A 19810-nucleotide genomic window follows, 5' to 3' on the forward strand; every position below is an offset into this window, starting at 1 on the left:
GGGAGGCTGTGAGGCCTCGAACCAGAGGACTCTATAGACTATACAGAATGGAATTCAGAAGTCTGAGGACCGAGTTCTAGAACCAGAGAGATTTTGGAGTCAAGATCTAGAATCAGGAGCTGGGGGTTGCAGGGTCTAGAACCAGAAATCTTTTAAAGGCAAGATCTAGAATTAGAAGATGTTTGGAGGCTAAGTTCGAGATCTAGGGTAATTTGGAGTCATAAGATCTAGAGAGGGCATTGGAGATTGTGAGGTCTAGAACCAGGAGGGTTTATAGGATGAAGTCTGGAATCAGAAGACATTTGAAGCCAAGTTCAAGAGTCAGGGGAAAATGAGAGCATCAGATCAGGAATCAGAGCGTCCTGGAAATCGCAGGGTCTAATGGTTTTATAGCCTCGAACCGGTGAATGACGGAGGTCATGAGGTCTAGAGCAAAAGAGAACTGGTGTGTGGTCTGGAAGTATTAGCGTGGTTATAAGATCAAGACGTAAAGCTCGTTTTACTTCTTTTTGATTGGAAAAGCAAGTCTTGAGTGTAGAAAGTTGAAAAGGAAGGAGCTGGGCATCATGAAGCATCATGATTTCGAAGCTTAAGGAGTCTGGATTTGGAACCAAATGTATTACAGGTCAGGAAGACTAGAACCAATATAAAGTTTAGGTTGTGAGGCCCAGAACGAGAAAGAGCTGGCCGTCGTGAGGTCTGGAGTCAGAGGGGTTTGGAGCATGTGAGGTCGAAACCAGACTGTGTCGGGGCGGGGGGTGGGGGGTGGGGGGTGGGGGCTGTGCGGTCTAGATCCAGAGAAGGCCAGGGATTGAGTGGCCTAGAACCGGAGAGAGCTGGAAGTCATACGATCTGGAAGCAGTGGAAGTTGGAGGCTGCCCCTGGAAATTGGAAGCCCATGAATGAAGCCAGTGCCCAGGGGAGACTGAGGACAGCAGAAGCCCCCAGGGGAGGGGCAGGCAGAGTGGGGTGGCCACTCGGGAGGCTAAGGGGTTGATCTGAAGTTGCTAGGGGTGAGGTCTGCCCCAGAGCCCCCCCCCCATTAACACCTGAAGAAGGGGGGGGAATCAGAGTTCTGCATTCTTATGGACCCCGGGCAATTCATAGCGATTAAAACCCTGTTGTGAAAACAACAAAAATGGATGGAAAGAAACGTGACTGTGGTTATCAATACTCCCCAGAGCCCAGAAACACAGACCTGAGCCCCTACCTCCCCCACCCCTAATTACCCAAAATCAAGCCAGGAGAGTGGGAGAAAGGGATGAGGTAACCAGTATAGAGAACCCCAAGGGAAGTCCTGAGAGAAGGAGGAGGAGGGCGCCAGGGACCCCCTCCCAGAGGTCACTGAGCTGAGACCACCCCAGAAAGCCCCCCAGACATGGAGGGGCAGAGGGGTGAGGGCTGAGGTAGGCCCGAGGCGGGTGGGGGCCACTGAAAGGAGAGAGGGAGCCCCTCTCCTGGTGCCCCCATCCTGTGCTTTGGCTGCCGGCGTGGAGTGTGGCTGAGGTCCTTTCTGGGGAGTGGAAGGGCGCGGGGAAGAGGGCCCGCAGAGCTGGCTCAGTTGGCCTGGCCCAAGCCTGCCGCTGGTTGGAAGTGGCTCCTGGGCTCCACGGGGTCCTCGTCCGCGTAGAGAGAGAGCAGCGGGGGACCCAGGCCTGTGGGGAAAGATGAAGGGTCAACCAGTGGGGCTTCCCACCCAAACCCGTTTCTTCCCCTCCTGACATTTAAAAGCGTGCGTGGTGAGGCAGGCACGCCCAGGATCAAATAGCAAACTCTTGGGCCAGTTCTGTCCTCTGAACCTCAAGTGTCCAGGATGTTTAAGGCAGTAGTTAAGAAGGCTGGAGTCACGGGCACCTGGGTGGCTCAGTTGGTTAAATGTCCGACTTCGAATCAGGTCATGATCTCACGGTTTGGGAGTTCGAGCCCCGCATCGGGCTCTCTGCTCTCAGCATAGACCCCGCTTCAGATCCTCTGTCCCCCCCTTCCCCCCCCCCCACCCCCGGCCCTCCCCTGCTCATGCTTTCTCTCTCTCAAAAATAAAGAAGCATTAAACAACAAAACAAAAGGCTGGAGCCAGATGCTGCCTGAGTTGGAATGCAGGCCCTGCTGTTTACTTGCTGTGTGACCCAAGGTGGGTGATGTCACCTCTCTGTGCCTTGGCTACCTCGTATGTAAAATGGGCTAACAATACTTCCTCTCCGGGGGCTGTTGTGGGAAGCTAAATGAATCAATCCACGCGAAGTGCTTTGGGCACTGACTAGTATCGGTAAGCTCCTACTGAATTGTTGTTACCTAGAAAACAGGGATGCTCCTATCTGCCTCACGTGTGAGAATTCACCCACTCAGAAAATACTGTTGAGCTCCTGGTGTGTGCCAGGCACCAAGGACACAGCAGTTAACAGGACAGATGAACCTCCCGGCCCTGACATTCCAGCGAGAGGGATCGGTTGGGTCATGTACACAACACGCTTAGCCCAAAGAGTGGCACAGAGTGAGCGCCAGGTAAATGTTAGCTCTTCGTTTACAAATATGTACTGAGGCCCTGCTCTGTGCCCAGCCACTGCCCTGCCTCACGCAGAGAGTATGGCAACCACAAGACAAGTCCGGCCCCTGCCTCCCACAGCGCACACCCCCGGGGAGAGGACAGCCAAAAATCAAATCATGACATGAACGCTTATGTAAATATGATCTGTGATGAGTGTTATGAGCCATGAGCTTAGGAAGTTAGGGAGGGCTTCACGGAAGGGGTAATACTCGATCTGAGATCAGAAGGATGCAATAAATAGGCAAAGAATAGAAGAGAAGGCATGCCAGGCAGAAAGATCAGCGTATGCAAAGGCCCTGAGGCTGTCTCCTCCAGCAAGATGACTTCAAAGTCAGCAAGATGCAGAGTCCCCACTGCAGTCAGCCACCCACCTCCCTCCCCTCTCTGCTTCAGCCCTACTGGCCCTGTCTTCCCCCAACTAACACAGATGCACTCCCACCTCAGGACCTTTGAATTTGCTGTTCCCTCTGCCTGGAGTGCTCATCCCCCCAGAAATTGTCACAGCTCACTCCCTTACTTCCTTCAGGTCTTTGCTCACATGTCACCTTCTCAGTGAGACCACTCTTGATCATACTACTTGAAATCAAAATCCTACCACCCCAGAGTTCCCTTTTCTTTTGCATACATTATTTTTTCCAGAAGTTCTCTGTTCCTCTCTCACGCCCTTAATTATATGTGTTTCTTCATTCTGGACTGTCTCCCCCGCTAGCATGTCAGCCCTATGACAGCAGGGATTTCCGTCTTGTACACACTCATATCTCCAGCCCCTAGGACAGTGCCTGGCATGTACTGTGTATTTGATAAATAAGTGTTATATGTAAGAAGGACAGACTGAACCAAAAGACAGTCACTGTGGCTGAAACAAGGATGTGAGGCCGAGTGGGGTCTGTGAGGCCCCGGGCAGACCCTACAGAGGCTGGAGTACAAGGTTGAGGAGCTTGGTCTTTCTCAGAAGGGCAGTAGGGAGCCATGGATGAGTTTGGAGCAGAGGGAGGTCAGGGTCAGATTCGTGCTTTGGAAAGATCTCCTAGCTAATGCCTGGACATTTTTTTGTTTTTGTTTTTAAGTTTACTTATTTATTCTGAGAGAGAGAGAGAGAGAGAGAGAGAGAGAGAGAGAGAGAGAGAGAAAACGTGCACATGTGGGGGAGGGGCAGAGAGGAGAGACAGAATCCCAAGCAGGCTCCGCGCCATCAGCACAGAGCCTGATGCAGGGCTCGAACTCACAACCTGTGAGATCATGACCTGAGCCGAGATCAAGAATCAGACGTTCAACCGGCTGCGCCACCCAGGTGCCCCTACACGGAGGTTTTGAGTGGAGCTCCGGCTCCTGACGGTTTTGCTGGAAGGTGAGGACAGTCGCTGTGGAACCAGCTTCGCGTGAGGGCGGACATTTCTTGAGTGTTTACTCCTCGGGTCTTGTGCTAGGCTCTTCCTGTGCTGCCCCCCGCCCCCCCCCCCCCCCCCAGAGATCTTGAAAACCTCTCCGTCAGGTAAAAACTATTGCAATGGATCCTATTTGACGGAGGGGGGACTACTGAGGCTCCAGAAGCAGAAACTGTTTTCCAAAGCCACGCAGCTGGGAATGACCAAGGCGGGACAGCCCCCGAAGTGTAAGCAGACACAAGCTTCGGGAGATCTAGATTGGGCCTGGGCTCAGCTTCCACCCCAACGGGCCGCGTTGGCCAGCCCCTGCCCCCCTCGGAGCCTCTCTTTCCCCCCTCGGTGCCGCTGAGAGCAGGGAGGGGCTGTGTCTACCAAGGTGACAGCCAGGCGCTGACAGCCCCCCACCCTCACCCCTGCCACCTTCCGGATTGCCCCACCCCTCTCTCAACCGTGGCGGGGGGGGGGGGGGCGTCCTAGGAGGGAAAGGGACCCAGGTCCTCTGTATACCCAGGGTGCTACTCACGGAGGGGCTCATTCAGTTCCAGGAGGTGGGTGCCGGGATCCTGCTGGCTCCCTGGAGCTGGCCCTCCTGTCAGAAGGAAACTCTGCAGGACAGAGACAAAGCTGCCACCACCACCACCGCCAGCATCGTGAACATCCCAGAAGGCAGGATGGGGCGGTGGTTAGGAGCACTGTGGGGTTCAGCAGCCACGTGTGGGCTATGGGACTTTGGATTAAGCCAGGGTCCTAGACAGCTCTCCTCTGTGTGTCCCTCCAGAGCCTTGTTCGCCCCTTCCTCTGTGTCCCAGCAGGCCGACCTGGGCGGGTGGATTCCGGCAACATGCAGCCTTGCTCTAGGTATTCCTGTTGGGCTCACATAATGGGAGATGCTCTCAGGAGGGAGGAGGAAGCGGGGCGGTATTTGATCTCGCTGCTTCTCTGCCGGCTTGTCACGGGCTGGCGGTGTCCCTCCATGGAAGGTTTCTGCTCTTACGAGACCTACTCTCTCCAGGACCCGGCGACCGCGGCCCACCCTGTGCCTTCAGACTGCGGACGGTGCCGGCTCCCCCACGCTGCTGGCCCCAGCGGGGGCTGCACCCCCTCCTGCCGATTCCCTATGCGCTGCCCACACCTTGGCCAGTAGTCCTGTTTTCAGACGCTCCTCCACACCCCCGTCTGAGCGCGCCGTTTCCTGCCCAGACTCTGACTGATGCGGTTGCTTGACCTCTCGTGGGTGAGTGTGAATACCACCACCACCAATAATAATAATAATAATAATAATAATAATAATAACCACAACATCTCAAGAGTGGTCATCAACCGCGCCTCTCGCGTTCAAATAGCACTGCTCAGCGTGGGGAGCCAGAGACCTCTTTTGTGGGCATCAGAGAGCCATGGAAGGTCCTGGAGGGAGGCTCTGTGGAAGTGGCACAGCCTGGGCAGGGTTTCGGAAAGGGTCTCCTGGTTGCCATTGTGCAGAAAAAGGACGGCAGAGGCGAGATGGAAGCGGGGAGATGGGAAGAAGGGGGGCGGGGGTTGCTGCCTCCGCTTGGTTGTTTTTATCCTGTTTATTGACAGGCACTAAGGATCAGCTCATGACCTAATTTCATTTGCTTCTCGTGGTAGCCCTGTGACACCCCCCTTCCCAGATGAGGAAACTGAGGTTTAGAGCGGTCACCGTACCTGCCCAAGGTCTCACAGTTATCAGGTGCCAGACCTGGGACTTGAACCCAAGTCCGTCTGACTCTAGTTAGTGTCTGGCCTCCTAATGCTACACTAATAATCCAAGGCCAAGACCTGTTCTAGGTCTGGGAGAGAGGCCCATGGGAGTGTAGGACGTTCCCACACCTACTAAACTTTGTCATTTCTCCCCTTTACCCTGCTTAATTTTTCTTCTTAGAACCTACCACCGACTTAGATAAATTTGCATGGCCTCACCTGGACGACTGACCTTCCATTTGACCTTCAGCCACCCCTTGCCCCTCTCTGGTTCCCCCCTCCCCCATACATAAAACAGTAGGTTTAAGCCTGCTAGGTTCTGAGGGCCAGGGAATCCCATTAATCCCCCAACATACCAGGCTGAGGGGAGGCAGCAGGAAGTTTTCGGGTTCTGGGCTGGGGGACCGTTTGGGGGGTTTCACTCCCAGCAGCTCCACCCCCTCGGCCTCGTCCTCTGAGCTCTGAGCCAGGGTCCTGGGGAAAAACAGGTAAGAATCTCAGAATACAACAAACCTGAGCAAGTGTGGGCACCACTGTGAGGAGATGATGAGCATTCATTTATTCCCCTAAGTGTTTATTCCTTTACTCATACACTCACCCATCCATCCATCCATCCACCTATCTGATCATGTACCCACCCATTAATCTACCCAACCATCCATTGATCCATCCATCCATCCATCCATCCATCCTTCCATCCAAACATCCATTCATCCATTTATCCATCCATCCATCCATCTGTCCATCCATCCATCCATCCATCCATCCATCCATCCTTCCATCCATTCATCCATCCATCCATCCACCCACCTACCCACCCACCCATCCATCCATCCATCCACCCACCCATCCATCCATCCATCCTTCCATCCAAACATCCATTCATCCATTTATCCATCCATCCATCCATCTGTCCATCCATCCATCCATCCATCCATCCTTCCATCCATTCATCCATTCATTCATCCATCCACCCATCCATCCATCCATCCATCCATCCACCTACCTACCATATTCATTAATTTCCTCCCTCCCTCATTCAATAAGTCTTTATTAGGCACTCACTATACATCCAGCACCAAGCTGAGAGCCTTGGGAAACAGTGAGATGTAGCCATAAAATCTCATAAGGATAGTAAAGGGACCATTCTGGACACCAATTGGGCACATGCCTACCACACAGAGTGCAAAAACTTGAGTATTAGTAATTTAATGTCTCTGGAAGGGGGACACGGACCCTCTGAAGTTATATGCACAGCTGTGCATCTGTACGTGTATGAACGTTCTTGGGAAAGAGTCCATAGCTTTCAATAGATTCTCAAAGGTGTTAGGAAACTTAGTTCTAGACAGTTTCTTTGACACTGTTGCAATGTCCTCTTAACTGTGACGAACATTGTCGCTAGGCCAGATATAAATATGTTCCAAAGGAGAGGGCCCTGGCAGGCTGGTGGGATTTGGATAAACAAGGAGAACAGTGGAGGGCATTCCAGAAGGAGGGCGCAGCCTAGGCAAGGAGAGAGGTTGGAACAAGCATGGCATGGGCTGGGGACACTGAGGGCCTGGCGGGAGCAGAGGTCAGCAGGAGGAACGATGAAGGGTGAGGCTGAAACAGGAAGGCAGGAGCAAGACAGGGGTTCACTCCCTTCATACCGTCCCTCTACCGTGGCTCACCTCTTCCGAGCCCCAGCCACGGGGGACGATGCCAAAGGGTCCCCTCTGGAAGGGCTGGAGCAGCTCAGCCGGGGGTCACTCCCCCAGCGGGGCAGCAGGGAGGGCTCAGGGGTTGGGGGCGACAGGCCATGGAAGCTCCGAGCGCGGGGCCGGGGGACAGCGCCTGGAGGTCTGCGGAAGGCCCTGGGTAGCTGCTCGCTGGGGTTGAGCTGGAAGTCATCATCCATGGAGATGTAGGGGGCCAGCATCTCCAAATCCAGAGCATCGACATCCTGCGGGAGGCAGGAGGAGGTTAAGAGCAAGAGCCTTGGCCTCAGGTGGGCCCGGGCTGGAGTCCCAGCTCCGTCGCATCCGAGTTGTGTACCCGAAGCCAAGAGTCCGAGGGGCGCCCGGGTGGCTCGGTCGGTTAAGTGTCCGACTTCAGCTCAGGTCACGATCTCACGGTTCGTGAGTTCGAGCCCCACACCGGGTTCCCTGCTGTCAGCCCAGAGCCGGCTTCAGATCCTCTGTCGCCTTCTCTTTCTGCCCCTCCCCCTGCTCACACTCTCTCTCAAAAGAAAAGCCTGAGCTTCGGTTTCCTCGTCTGTAAAATGGGTGTAAGGACCCTGTGGTAACCAGTCACCAAGATGGCTCTCGAGCATCCCCACCCTTGGTATTTGTGCCCCAGCGTAATCTCCTACTCCAGTGACTAGGGTTGATCCGGGAACAACCCTGATGGTGTGTGACTTCCAATGTTAGGTTGTGAAGAAACTGTGGCTTCTGTTTTTGCTGGTCCCTTGCTCTGGGGGATGCCCTCTGGAGAGGCCCCCATGGTGAGAAACGGAGGCCTGCTGCCTGCAGGCGCGTGAGTGATCTCGAAGGCGCATCTTCTCGCCCCTTTCAAGCCTTCAAGTGACGGCAACCCTGGATGACGTCTCGACTGCAAGAGGTCTCGTGACATCTCTCCTGCACGAGACGCCAAGCAAAAGCCACCCAGTTAAGTGGCTCCCAGGCCCCCCGGTCCCCAGAAATGATGTGAGGTAATACACACTTATTATTTTAAGCTTCAGAGTAGTAATCTGTTAGCCAGAAACAGATGACAAGGTTTTGCCGCCGTAACGAAAAACCTAAAAGGCGTGGTGGCTTTAGCACAGGGCAGTGGGCGCGGGCTGGAAAGGCCCTGAAGAGCCTGTCAGGGCCTAGACCGCCTCGAACAAACTGTTGGTGGAAGCGTGAACCATGAGGAGCCAGCCCGTGGGGGCATAAAGGGAGGTGAGGGATGTGTTACGAGAAGCCTGAGGAAAGGAGGTTTTCGTTTTGTGGCAGCTAAAGTTGAACACCGGGCGTTGCGTGCAGTTTTCTGGGACGGAGAACACATGACTCGTGAGCCGGGCCATCTAGCTACGGGATTCCCAGCCACGGTGCGGGATGGCTGCCTGATTTCTTGCCACTTGGGAGTGAAGGCAAGAGGAGAGAAGATCTAAAGGAGAAACGTTAAAACACGCAGGAGCTGGGACTGGAAAGTCTGGAAGATTCTCAACCTCCCCGTGAAGCGAAAAATTAACTTTCCCCAAAGCGGGGTGTGTCCTCTGTCAGGGCTCCTTGGGATTTCCCGGGGGGGGGGGGCAGGGGTGTCATTGCTCCTGGCGGTGAGCCCCTGGTGCCACGCCGGATACTTTCTGGCAACAAGATGACTCGGGCGGGGGGGGCTGGTCGTGCCCGAAAGGCCAACTATGCCATGAGAGGGGTTGAGGCCACGTGAGATCAGCCTGACCTCCGGGGGAAGCGTGTGTAGAGATGGAGGTCAAGGTCAGCCACATGGGCAACAGTCCAGCCATGCCGACAGAGTGAAAACTCCGGACACCACAGCTTGGGTGAGCTTCCTGAAGTGGGGCTACTCCGTGTGTGCCCCCCCACACCGGTGCCGGGAGGGGAACACGTCCCCGGGGTCACGTAAGGCCTGCATTTGGGAACCTCCTAGTCTCAGATTCCACCCTACGGATCTCTTCCTCTGGCTATAGTATTCTTTTGGTCCAACAAAACGATCGTCCTGGGGGCGCCTGGGTGGCTCAGTTGGTTAAGCGTCCAACTCTTGATTTCAGCTCAGGTCATGGTCTCGCCGTTGGTGAGGTCCAGCCCCACGTTGGGCTCCAAGCTGATAGCAAAGAGCCTGCTTGGGATCCTCTCTCTCCCTGCCCCTCCCTGGCTCACGCACTTGTGCACACTCTCTCTCTCTCTCTCTCTCAAAATAAGTAAACCTTAAACAAATTATTAAAAGATCAACCTAAGTCCAGTGCTGTCCTAAGTTCTACAGCCAGCTCTAGCAAATTGTTGACACTGAGGGAGTCCGTGAGAATCTCTGAATTTGTAGGCAGCCGGTCTGAAGGGAGGGTGGCCTCGCGGACCCCCAAGCTTGCGGCCGATGTCACAAGTCTTGGACAGAAGTGGCAGACTGGAGGATGGCGACCTTCACCTTGCATTTGGCTGACCCTGGGAGCTCCCCAGATGGTGAAGGACGCTAAAATTGAGAAATGGTTTCTGAGCAAAGGCAAGTGCTCTCCGGAAGGCATGGTCTAAAGATGAAGCCAGCGTGTGACTATAAAAGTCTCTGGTTAGACTTCAGGAAGATCAAAGGCGTTGCCTAGAACATCCTTCAGGCAGATAAACTAGAACTTAAGGATATGCTAATCGATCTCAGACAAACTTCCTCACTCTGTCACTCATCATCTCCGCAAAATCCCAAGGCAGAGAAGGGCTTATCTCAAAGAGACCTATGAGCGTGGCTTTTGTCTAATGCAGTGCATTCCGAGAAGAGATTCACGTAAGACCCACACCTTTTTTAATAAGGATTATTATATAAACAGAAACACTGCCAGCTTGGACTGGAAGGGACAGAGACTGTGCTAAATGGAAAGAGACCTTTGGGCCACCAAAGTTCCCTGACAAGCAGCAGGTTCTGAACCCTCCCTCCCCCCCTGCCCTCAGCTGCAAATACATATCACCTTTTATGAAAAAGGGAGGAGGATTTTGAGGGAGAAGCCCAGCGTCTAACAGCGTGGAACCAAGAACCATGGAGAAAGCCTCTAGGAAGTACAGTTAAACCTTGGACTGCAAGGTAACTTGTTCTGCGAGTGTTCCACAAGACGAGTAAACATTTCTAATAAATTTTAACTCGATAAACGAGTGAGGTCTTGCAACACGAGTGTACATGATGGTGGAGGTCACGTGATCACAACTGAGCCCGGTGGTTCTTGAAATTCGCGGATACGCGAGTACTTCGTGTTACAAGCGCGTTTTCGATGAATTATATGCGCAGACCAACGTTCCACTGTAGTAGCAGTGGGTTCTGATCAAGGAACTTCCCATAGTTGCCCAACTGGATTTCAAAACTGCCGCGGGCCAGCGATACCTGTGCACTCTTCTCTCCCTCTTTTTTTTTTTTTAACTTTAAAAAATGTTTATTTTTGAGAGACACCGAGACAGAGCACAAGTGGGGGAGGGGCAGAGAGAGAGGGAGAGAGAATCCTAATCAGGCTCGAACCCACGAACCACAAGATCATGACCTGAGCCAGAGTCAGACACTTAACGGACCGAGCCACTCAGGTGCCCCTCCTCTCCCTCTTTTTGACCAGGAGGATACGTGGCATCACTCCGTGCCTGTCCCGCCACTGTGTGCGGGGCATGTGGCTGGCTCATCACTTATCTCTTTAGTTCACAGGCCAACAGAGGGGGAGCTTCACCACATCCAGACCTGATGTAGGTGATGAGATTCTGGGCTCCAGGCTGACGCTGTCACTGGAAGACTTTGGGGGCACTTCGGAGGGGGTTGAGTGTATTTTGCAGGAGGGAGAGACATGCATTGGTGGGATCCCCGGTGGTCCTTGCCTTTTGGTATTCACCCTCCCTGCGGATGCCTTCTGCATTGTACCAGGATTGGTCTGTATGACCAATACAATTCGGTGAAGTGATGGTATGCTGTTTCTGAGATTAAGTTATAATCTTCTGTCTTGGGCTCACTCTTGTTATCTCTTGGATTCCTTGCGTTGGGGGAAGCCAGCTGCCATGCTGTGGGGACACTCAGGCAGCCTGTGTGGTAAGGAATTGAGGCCTCCAGCCAGAGCCAGTGAGGGACCGATGCCTGCCAACAACTACGTGTGTGAGTTTGGAAGTGGGTCCTCTAGCCCCACATGACTCCCCTGACGGGAGAGCTTCACTTCAGCCTCATGAGAGACTCAGCAAAAACCATCCAGCTAAGCTGCTCCCAGATTCCCGAGTCTCAGAAATGGTGTGACATAATAAATGTTAGTCGTTTAAGGTGCTCAGTTCTGGGGTGATTTGTTAGGCAGCAATAGGTAACTAATATATCATGTCACTGTCATTTATCTAGCCACTAAATCAGTCATCCAAACATTATCCATCCATCTATCATCTAATGAACCAATGGCCTGTCTAACTACCAAGCCAAACATGCATCATCCATCCATCCAATCCATCCATCCATCCAAATAGCTGTCTAACTATCATCCATCCATCTATCTACCATCATCCACCTAATGAATACAGTGGTCCATTCATTCATCCATCCACCCACCCATCCACCCACCCATCCATCCACCCACCCATCCATCCATCCATCCATCCACCCATCCACCCATCCATCCACCCATCCAGCCAGCCATCCATCCATCCATCCATCCATCCATCCATCCAAATAGCTGTCTAACCATCACCCATCCATCTATCCATCATCATCCACCTAATGAATACAGTGGTCCATTCATTCATCCATCCACCCACCCACCCACCCATCCATCCATCCATCCACCCATCCATTCATCCATCCATCCATCCATCCATCCATCCATCCAAATAGCTGTCTAACCATCACCCATCCATCTATCCACCATCATCCACCTAATGAATACAGTGGTCCATTCATTCATCCATCCACCCACCCATCCACCCATCCATCCATCTATCCATCCATCCATCCATCCATCCATCCATCCAAAAAGCTATCTAACCATCACCCATCCATCTATCCACCTAATGGATACAATGGCCTTTCTATCCATCCATCCACTCATCCCCTCAACAATTCCACCACCCTTCTCTCAGGCTCATACATGTCCGCCCTCAGAGCAAAGAGGTGAAGACTGTTCCTTCCGTGCCAGCCCTTACCTGAGCTATATCTAGATCTGTCTCCACAGCCTCAAGGTCTTTCCCAGAGGCCAAGAGTTTGTGTGTATTCTCCATGTCCATGAGTGGTTCGTCTGGCAGATCGGCCTGTGGGAAGAGAGTAGACACTTAAGGAAATCTTGAGCCTAGAAAATATTAACAGTAAGGTAGTCCACACATTTGAGCTCAGAGGTAGGAGCGAGGGTCACATATCAGAGAGCTGGGGACCCTCACAATAACCAATGAGATGGCTACTTGTTACCATCCTAATTTTATGGATGAAGAAACTGAGGGCCTGCTTGTCCAGGGTAACACAGCTGGTAAGTGGCAGATTCAGGATTTGAATCCAGGTTTGTGTAATTTAAGACATTAGATGTTCTTGACTCTTTGAGGTCAAAACTCAGAGAGCCTGGATGCTTGCCCACAAGCAAGGAGAGGGGTCACCCATGCCAGTCCCAAACATCCCAGGTTTTGGTCCAGGTAACAGTTGAAGAATCTGGGATCTAGGTCTTAAACCCCAAACCCCATCTCACCCCAACCTCCCCACTGCACAGATGGAGAAACTGAGGCCCAGAGAATAGCAAGATTCAAGCCAAAGGCCAAAGCAGCCTGGATCCCAAGGGTTCACATGGGAGGTACTGCTTACCGGAAGAGGGCTTTGGGGGCGCCGTGTGGCTGGGGGTGCGCTGGGGGTGGCAGCTACTGAAGTCCCGTCCAAGATAGGTGCCAGGAGGCGACGGAGGTCAGGGCTACAGAAGCTGCGGGGGTCAGCGGCCAGGGTGGCCTCGCTCAGGGCAGGGGGGTGCAGGAAGGCCAGGATCCGGGGACCAGAGGCATCTATAGGACACATCGGTGGGGAGGACACAGGATGGTCATCCAGGGCTGAGGGGCAGAGCCCCCTCGCCCCCAAACCCCAGGGAGCCTAGTTGACATTTTCAACAACCAATCAGGGTAGACCATGTCCACAGTGCTGGGGAACTGAGTTCTGGAAAACCCTCGTTGGACCAGGTTCTGTCTCTTCAGCTGCCAGATTGTAGTGAGACCCTGAAGGGTCCTAGAGGGGCCAGTGTGGGGGAGGGGGCACGCAGTAGGCTCGGGATAGTAGCAACTGCCCAACGAGGGGGAAACGTTTTAATCTTTAAAATCGATACTGCTGGACCAAGGCACATGACTGACCCGATTCTCCAGTGGCACAGAACAGCAATCAGCCACTCAGCTCTGGGGGGCTTGCATGTTAGGAGAAAAGACTGGCCCAAGGCCCTCAAGGAGGTTCTAAGGTCCCTGGAGGTCAGTTCTGAGCCAGAAAAGGAAAGGATATCAGTGACCCCACACCACACCCAAGAGCACGGGTTGCCAGCAACAGCTTGAAGAAGGTGACGGCCTTGAAGAACCAACAGGAAAAGAAGTTTGTCCAGGATTGAGGAGTCAGGTGGGGGGAAGAAGGAAGAGGTAGAAAGGAGCCGGACTTGGGAGGGTAAGATTACTGGACGCCAATGAGCAGTGACGTGGGAGCAGGGAACGAGCTGAAGGGTGGGGGCAATGGGGAGCCATAGCAGGATTCAGAGCAGAGGGGCAAAAAGACTGAAGCAATCATCCCGGGGACACAGAAGAGGAAGGATAGAAGAGAGAAGAGTGTTCTGGGCAGAGGAAACTGCCAGTGCAAAGGCCCTACGGCATGAGAATCTAGCATATTCCATGAGCACTAAGGAAGCTGGCACCACTCAGAGTGTGAGCGAGAAGGGAGGGAGGCAGGAGGCAGGTCACACAGGGCCCGGTGAGCCACACTATTAAAGCATTTGGGCTTTCCCTCCAGCATCCTGGGGCCACAACCCCTCCCAGTCCCAGCCCTGCCCCATACCAAGGCTGTCCCCAGGATCAGGGGCGTCCTTCTGGGAGGGGGTGCCCCGCTGAGCGGGTCTGCGGGAGTGTCGCTCGGTTTGCTCCAGGGACAGCACCACTCCGGTCTCTTCTACCCGGCTGGGGTACAGGGCAAGAAGAGGAAGTCAGGGAGGGTCCTCGGCCCCAGCCCAGGCAGCCCCCTCAGCTCATGTCCCGTCACGGGGAGGCAACCCCACGCAGGGGCAGGGCGGCATCGTGCAGAAAGTTATTTGCCACATTTACTTGTTTCTTTTAAGGATTTAATTTTTGCTGAGTGCTTTTTATTATAATAGCATTTAAAATAAAGTTATGTGTGTCTTCCCAAGCTCTCTCTGTGGAGGGAGACGGAAAAAACGAGTTGGCATTTAGCACAGCCTGGGTAAGGGAGGGGAGACAGGGATGGGGGCGGGGGGGGGGGAAGGAGGGACAGAGAAGGGGAGGGTAAAAAGGCATAAGAACAAAATATTCTCTTCATATTTACTTATAAAGATATTCTCATAGATGGATTGATGAAGTATATATAGTCGATGTTCTTACCTTACCAAATATGAAGAATTCAGAGGGGTACATTTTAATGAATAAGATTTTATTTATGAAGTTTCTATTCCTAGACATTTTTCATATTCAAGGGAATGGGTTTATAAATATATCCTTCTTATGTCCCCCGCGCCTCCCTTCCCCCCAGTCGCTAGCTGCCGAGACAACCCAAATGTTCGCTGAGCAAATTGGCTTTTGGAGAATTGGTCTGGGGGCTGAGAACCAGGCCCTCATTTGCATAAAAATACCCAGGATGGCAGGTAGATGGTCCTCCCACGAGCCCGTTTGAGACACTAGGACCCTTCCCCACCCTCACAGAACCCCTTCTGGGCTGGAAACATCCCCATTTAGGCTGGACCAATGCCACCCCATCCCCTTTGAAAAACACAAGGCCGCACAGCCACACCGATACACACACGGTACACACAGGCGCAAACAGGAACACTCATATACACCCAAGTGTATACACAAGACAGCTGTGCATAAGCCGTGCTCTAAGGCTCACACGTGCGTATTTGGCACAATCGTTCATTCCGTAAACATTTCCTAGACAACGAGTATTGCCTGCTGGCTAAGAACAGCGGCTCGACAGCCTGAGGCCTGGGTTCAAATCTCAGCGGTGCCACGTTCAAGCTGTGCGGCCTTGAGCATGTGGCTGAACCTCTCTGTGCCTCATTTGCCTCCACTGGAAAGAGGCAATAGCAATAACACCTTCTCCCCAGGTCGTTAGGAGGCTTAAATTGACCAACACACATAAAATGCAGAGAACCGGGCCTGGTACCTGGTGAGCGCTATGTAAATATTTGCGATTCTTGTTTGTCGAACACCTACCGGGTGCCAGGCGCTGTTCTAGGTGCTGAAGATTCAGCGGGGCCGCGTCGGAATGAGTTGTATTTTTTTTTTAAGTTTTGTGAGCGTTTATTTTGAGAGAGCGAGCGAGCGCATGCGCACATGCGCGCACATGCGCACACGCGCACACACACGCAGGGGAGGGGCGAGGGTGGAGAGAGAGAATCCCAAGCAGGCTCAGCACAGAGCCCAACACGGGGCTCAGACTGACGAACCAGGAGATCGTGACGCGAGCCGAAATCGAGAGCCGGACACTTAACCGACTGAGCTACGCAGGCGCCCCTTGAGGCGTATTTTTGTAACGGAATCGCTTACTGCAGTGGAAGGAGGCTCAGGTCTGGAAGGGGAGGGATTTTTACACGACAGAATAGAAGTGCCCGCGTACACGCAAATAGCTACCCAAGTGCACACCACACCACACGTACGAAGAACAAGGATGATTAGTACCATAGGCTCCTTATGTCGCTGATATTACGCAAACTCCCATTCATTCCTCACCCATTTCTGCCAACAAAACTGAGCTTCCCAGGCCTGCTCTTTGCCTAGGGTGCCGAAGACTGGAATCACGGGGCCTGGCCACAGAAAGGCAAACCTTCACAATGAATGAAAGGGGTTTTGAGCAGAGAGGGGGGGCAGGACCCCCTCTGCTTTGCAGTGACAAATGGCCAGACCTCTTTCCACATCTGCAAGTTATTCGAAGGTTCTGATTTGAAAAGGTGTGAAAGTGAGGGCATTCCAAAGGTAATCAGCCCCGTATTCTTGTGCAACACAAAAGACTTGTGCGGATCACTTCTGTTTTCTACCAGAACGCGTCCTCGATCAAAAAAGACACAGGGAAACTCCTGAGGCTTTAGAAACTGATACCATGAGCTGGAAGGTAATCTTCAGAGAAAAGCTGTAATTCACCCTGTCTTAGGTGCTCCCGTGCCGCCCTCGTCACAATGTTGTCACGGTGGGAAACTTCTAAATGCTTGATGCAGCGGGGGAAAGCCCGTACGCCCGGTAGAATGAAACAAAACGAGACAGGACCAGACAGAACGAAATGCCGGCAGCCGTGCAGAGGAACCTTCACGCTGCAGGTAGGAATGCAAAATGCCGCAGGCTTCTCGGGAGATGGAGTTAAACATACCCTGACCATACGACCCATCCGTTCCACGCCTAGGTGTTTACCCAAGGCAAATGACAACATGGGCTGACAAAATCTCGTACGAGAACATTTACAGTAGCCTTCTTCGTAATCACTCAAAATTGGAAACGGCCCAAATGGCCTCCAACGGGTGAATGGATAAACCAACTGGTCTGTTCATATTCATACCACAGATCGCCACTCGGCGCGAACACGGAGCCACTGGGGCGCCTGGGTGCTTCAGTCGGTTGAGCGGCGGACTCCTGATTCCGGCTCACGTCACGATCTCATGGTTCATGGGTTCGAGCCCCGTGTCAGGCTCTGTGCTGACAGCATGGAGCCTGCTTGGGATTTTCTCTCTCTCTCTCTCTCTCTCTCCCTCTCCCTCTCCCTCTCTCTCTCTCTGCCCCTCCCCCCTGCTCTCTCTAAACAAACATCTTAAAAAAGGAGCTACTGAGGGATGCCTGGGTGGCTCGGTCGATCGAGGGTCCTGAGCATCCAACTTCAGCTCAGGTCATGATCTCACGGTTTGTGGGTTCAAGCCCCGCATCGGGCTCTGTGCTGACGGCTCGGAGCCTGGAGCCTGCTTCGGATTCTGTGCCTCCCTCTCTCTCTACCCTTCCCCTGCTCAAACTCTGTCTGTCTCTCTCTCTCTCTCTCAAGATAAATAAGCATTAAAAGAAATTTTTTTAAAAAGGAGCTACTGACAAATATAACATAGATACAATTTAAATATATTATGCTAACTGAAAAAAGCCAGAACCAAAAGGTTACATACTATAGGATTCCATGAACATGACATTCCGCAAAAGGCAAAATTCTAGGGTCAGAGAACAGTTCGGTGGTTGCCAGGGACTGAGGGTGGGTGGGGGGGTTCACTATGACAGAATGTTTTGGGGCAATTTTCTATACCTTGATTGTGAAAGTGGTTACACAATTCCGGGCCTTTGTCAAAACTCATAGAACTGTATACCAAAAAGAGTGAATTTATTATATTCCATTTTCAAAATGTTTTTCTAATGTTTATTTTTGAGAGAGAGAGAGAGAGAGAGAGAGAGAGAGAGAGACAGAACGTGAGCAGGGGAGAGGCAGAGAGAGAGGGAGACACAGAATCTGAAACAGGCTCTAGGCTCCGAGCGGTCAGCACAGAGCCCAAGGCGGGGCTCGAACTCACGGACCGCGAGATCGTGACCTGAGCCGAAGTCAGCCGCTTAACCGACTGAGCCACCCAGGCGCCCCTGTACTTCAATTTTTAAAAGGCAGCAAAGCCCCCATGATTCTGCTAGATTTACTTTGATTTGAACGGACTCTTGTTTAATTTAAATGAACAGCAGGCACACCCACGCACATACCTGTGCGCATTCGGTCACACGTTCTGCGTACACGTACATGTGAATACTCCCTCTCACGGATGTGTGCCTGACACACGCACACACCTATCCACACACACGCAGGCCAGACCCACACACACAGCCGCCCCGCCCCCTCCCACTTACCTGATCAAAAAGTGGACGCAGACGATGCTCTCAGACTGGGGACCCCGGCCCCCTGACACCACTGTGGCCTGAGTCTGGGTCCACAGATAGCCACCACTCCGGGCCAGGAAGCGATACTGCCCCGTTACCGCCTGGCCCTTGCTCAGCACTGGGGAAGGGGGACGGGGAGGGGTCAGGGCCCCAGAAGGGGCAAACGGGGAGAGGAGGCTCTGGGAGCAGGGGGTTGGGGATGCGGGAGGGAGCCGGGGAAGAGAAGGTTCCTTGGGGCGTGGGGAGCAGGGAGCTGGTGTCTGGGTTGGGAGCGGGGCTCCCTGGAGCGTGGGGAGCTGGGGGGCCAGTCGCAGACTGCCGGGGAGTCTCACGTACGGGTGTGAATGCTCTGGCCAACGGCGTCCGAGTCCAGAGCGTGGATGTATTCGTAGGCGGAGCAGCCGATCAGGTCGTCGGGGCTGTAGCCGGCCACCTCCGCGATCCTGGGATGGGTGCAGTGGGGCCTGGTCAGTTGGACTGGCTGAGGTGGACGGTGGGCGGAGGGTGGGGCTGGGGGACGCGGGGGACCAGCCGGCAAGACAGAGAGAGACTGGGTCGTAATGCAGAGAAAGGGAGAGTAAGAAATGGAAAAAGAGGCGTGCTGGGCTGAATGACGGCCCCCGGAGAGATCCACCTCCCCATCCCCGGACCCTGTGACTATGAGGCCTCACGTGGCGAAGGGGACCGTGCTGGGGACAGGGGATGATTAAGTGAAGGATCTTGAGATGTCGCGCTTCACCTGGATGATCCGGGTGTGCCCAGTGTGGCGACAGGGGCCCTCGCAGAGGAATACTCTGTCCAGGGCAGGTGTTGATGGAGGCGGGGGGGGAGGGGTGCGGGGGCAGGCCGTGTGTTCTGAAGTTGGAGAAAGGGGCCCCAAACCAAGGAATGGAGGAAGATTCCAGAAGTTTTTAAGGCAAGGAGCCTCCAGAAGGAATGCAGCCCTCGACTTTAGCTCCATAAGACTCGTTTCAGGCTTCTGGACCTCCAGAACTCTGAGGTCGTGACTGTGTGTCGTTTTGAGCCCCTTGGGTTTATGGTGACCGCTACGGCAGCAGGAAATCAGTACGAGGTGGGGGTGGGGCAGGGAATGGGAAGAGTAAAGAGAGGGAGAGAGCGAAGGAGCAGGGAAGAGAAAGGAAGAAAGGAAATCACAGTAAGAGAGGAAAAACCCAATAGAAAGTAATAATGCTGATGATGATTAAACATAGCCGCGTCTAGGGGCACCTGGGTGGCTCAGTCAGTTGGACATCTGACTTCGGCTCAGGTCATGATCTCACAGTTCGTGAGTTCGAGCCCCGCGTCGGGCTCTGGGCTGACAGCTCGGAGCCTGGAGCCTGCTTTGGATCCTGTGTCCCCGTCTCTCTCTGCCCCTCCCCCGCTCACGCTCTGTCTCTCTCTGTCTCTGAAAAATAAAT

At 53.4% G+C, this 19810-nt stretch overlaps 1 protein-coding gene across 10 annotated transcripts in view; it reads right to left on the bottom strand.

The window, feature by feature from the left end:
• Nucleotides 1-770: 770 nt before the first annotated feature.
• Nucleotides 771-19810, bottom strand: part of HIF3A (hypoxia inducible factor 3 subunit alpha) — an 87822-nt gene continuing 68782 nt past the window's right edge. For 8 of the 10 annotated variants that reach the window (XM_042968565.1, XM_042968559.1, XM_042968564.1 and 5 more), the window contains 9 exons: nucleotides 18729-18835; nucleotides 18363-18510; nucleotides 14335-14453; nucleotides 13123-13313; nucleotides 12480-12584; nucleotides 7320-7591; nucleotides 6006-6123; nucleotides 4454-4535; nucleotides 771-1655 (listed from right to left, as the gene is read on the bottom strand). In XM_042968565.1, the coding sequence (XP_042824499.1) occupies nucleotides 1558-1655; nucleotides 4454-4535; nucleotides 6006-6123; nucleotides 7320-7591; nucleotides 12480-12584; nucleotides 13123-13313; nucleotides 14335-14453; nucleotides 18363-18510; nucleotides 18729-18835 (1240 nt within the window). In that variant the 3' untranslated portion in view covers nucleotides 771-1557. Of the gene's footprint in view, nucleotides 1656-4453; nucleotides 4536-6005; nucleotides 6124-7319; nucleotides 7592-12479; nucleotides 12585-13122; nucleotides 13314-13652; nucleotides 13771-14334; nucleotides 14454-18362; nucleotides 18511-18728; nucleotides 18836-19810 lie in introns of those variants that run through there. The other 2 variants (XM_042968562.1, XM_042968567.1) reach the window with 2 other exon arrangements.

This window comes from Panthera tigris, chromosome E2 (genome assembly GCF_018350195.1).
Source record: "Panthera tigris isolate Pti1 chromosome E2, P.tigris_Pti1_mat1.1, whole genome shotgun sequence".
NCBI classification, from domain to species: domain Eukaryota; kingdom Metazoa; phylum Chordata; class Mammalia; order Carnivora; family Felidae; genus Panthera; species Panthera tigris.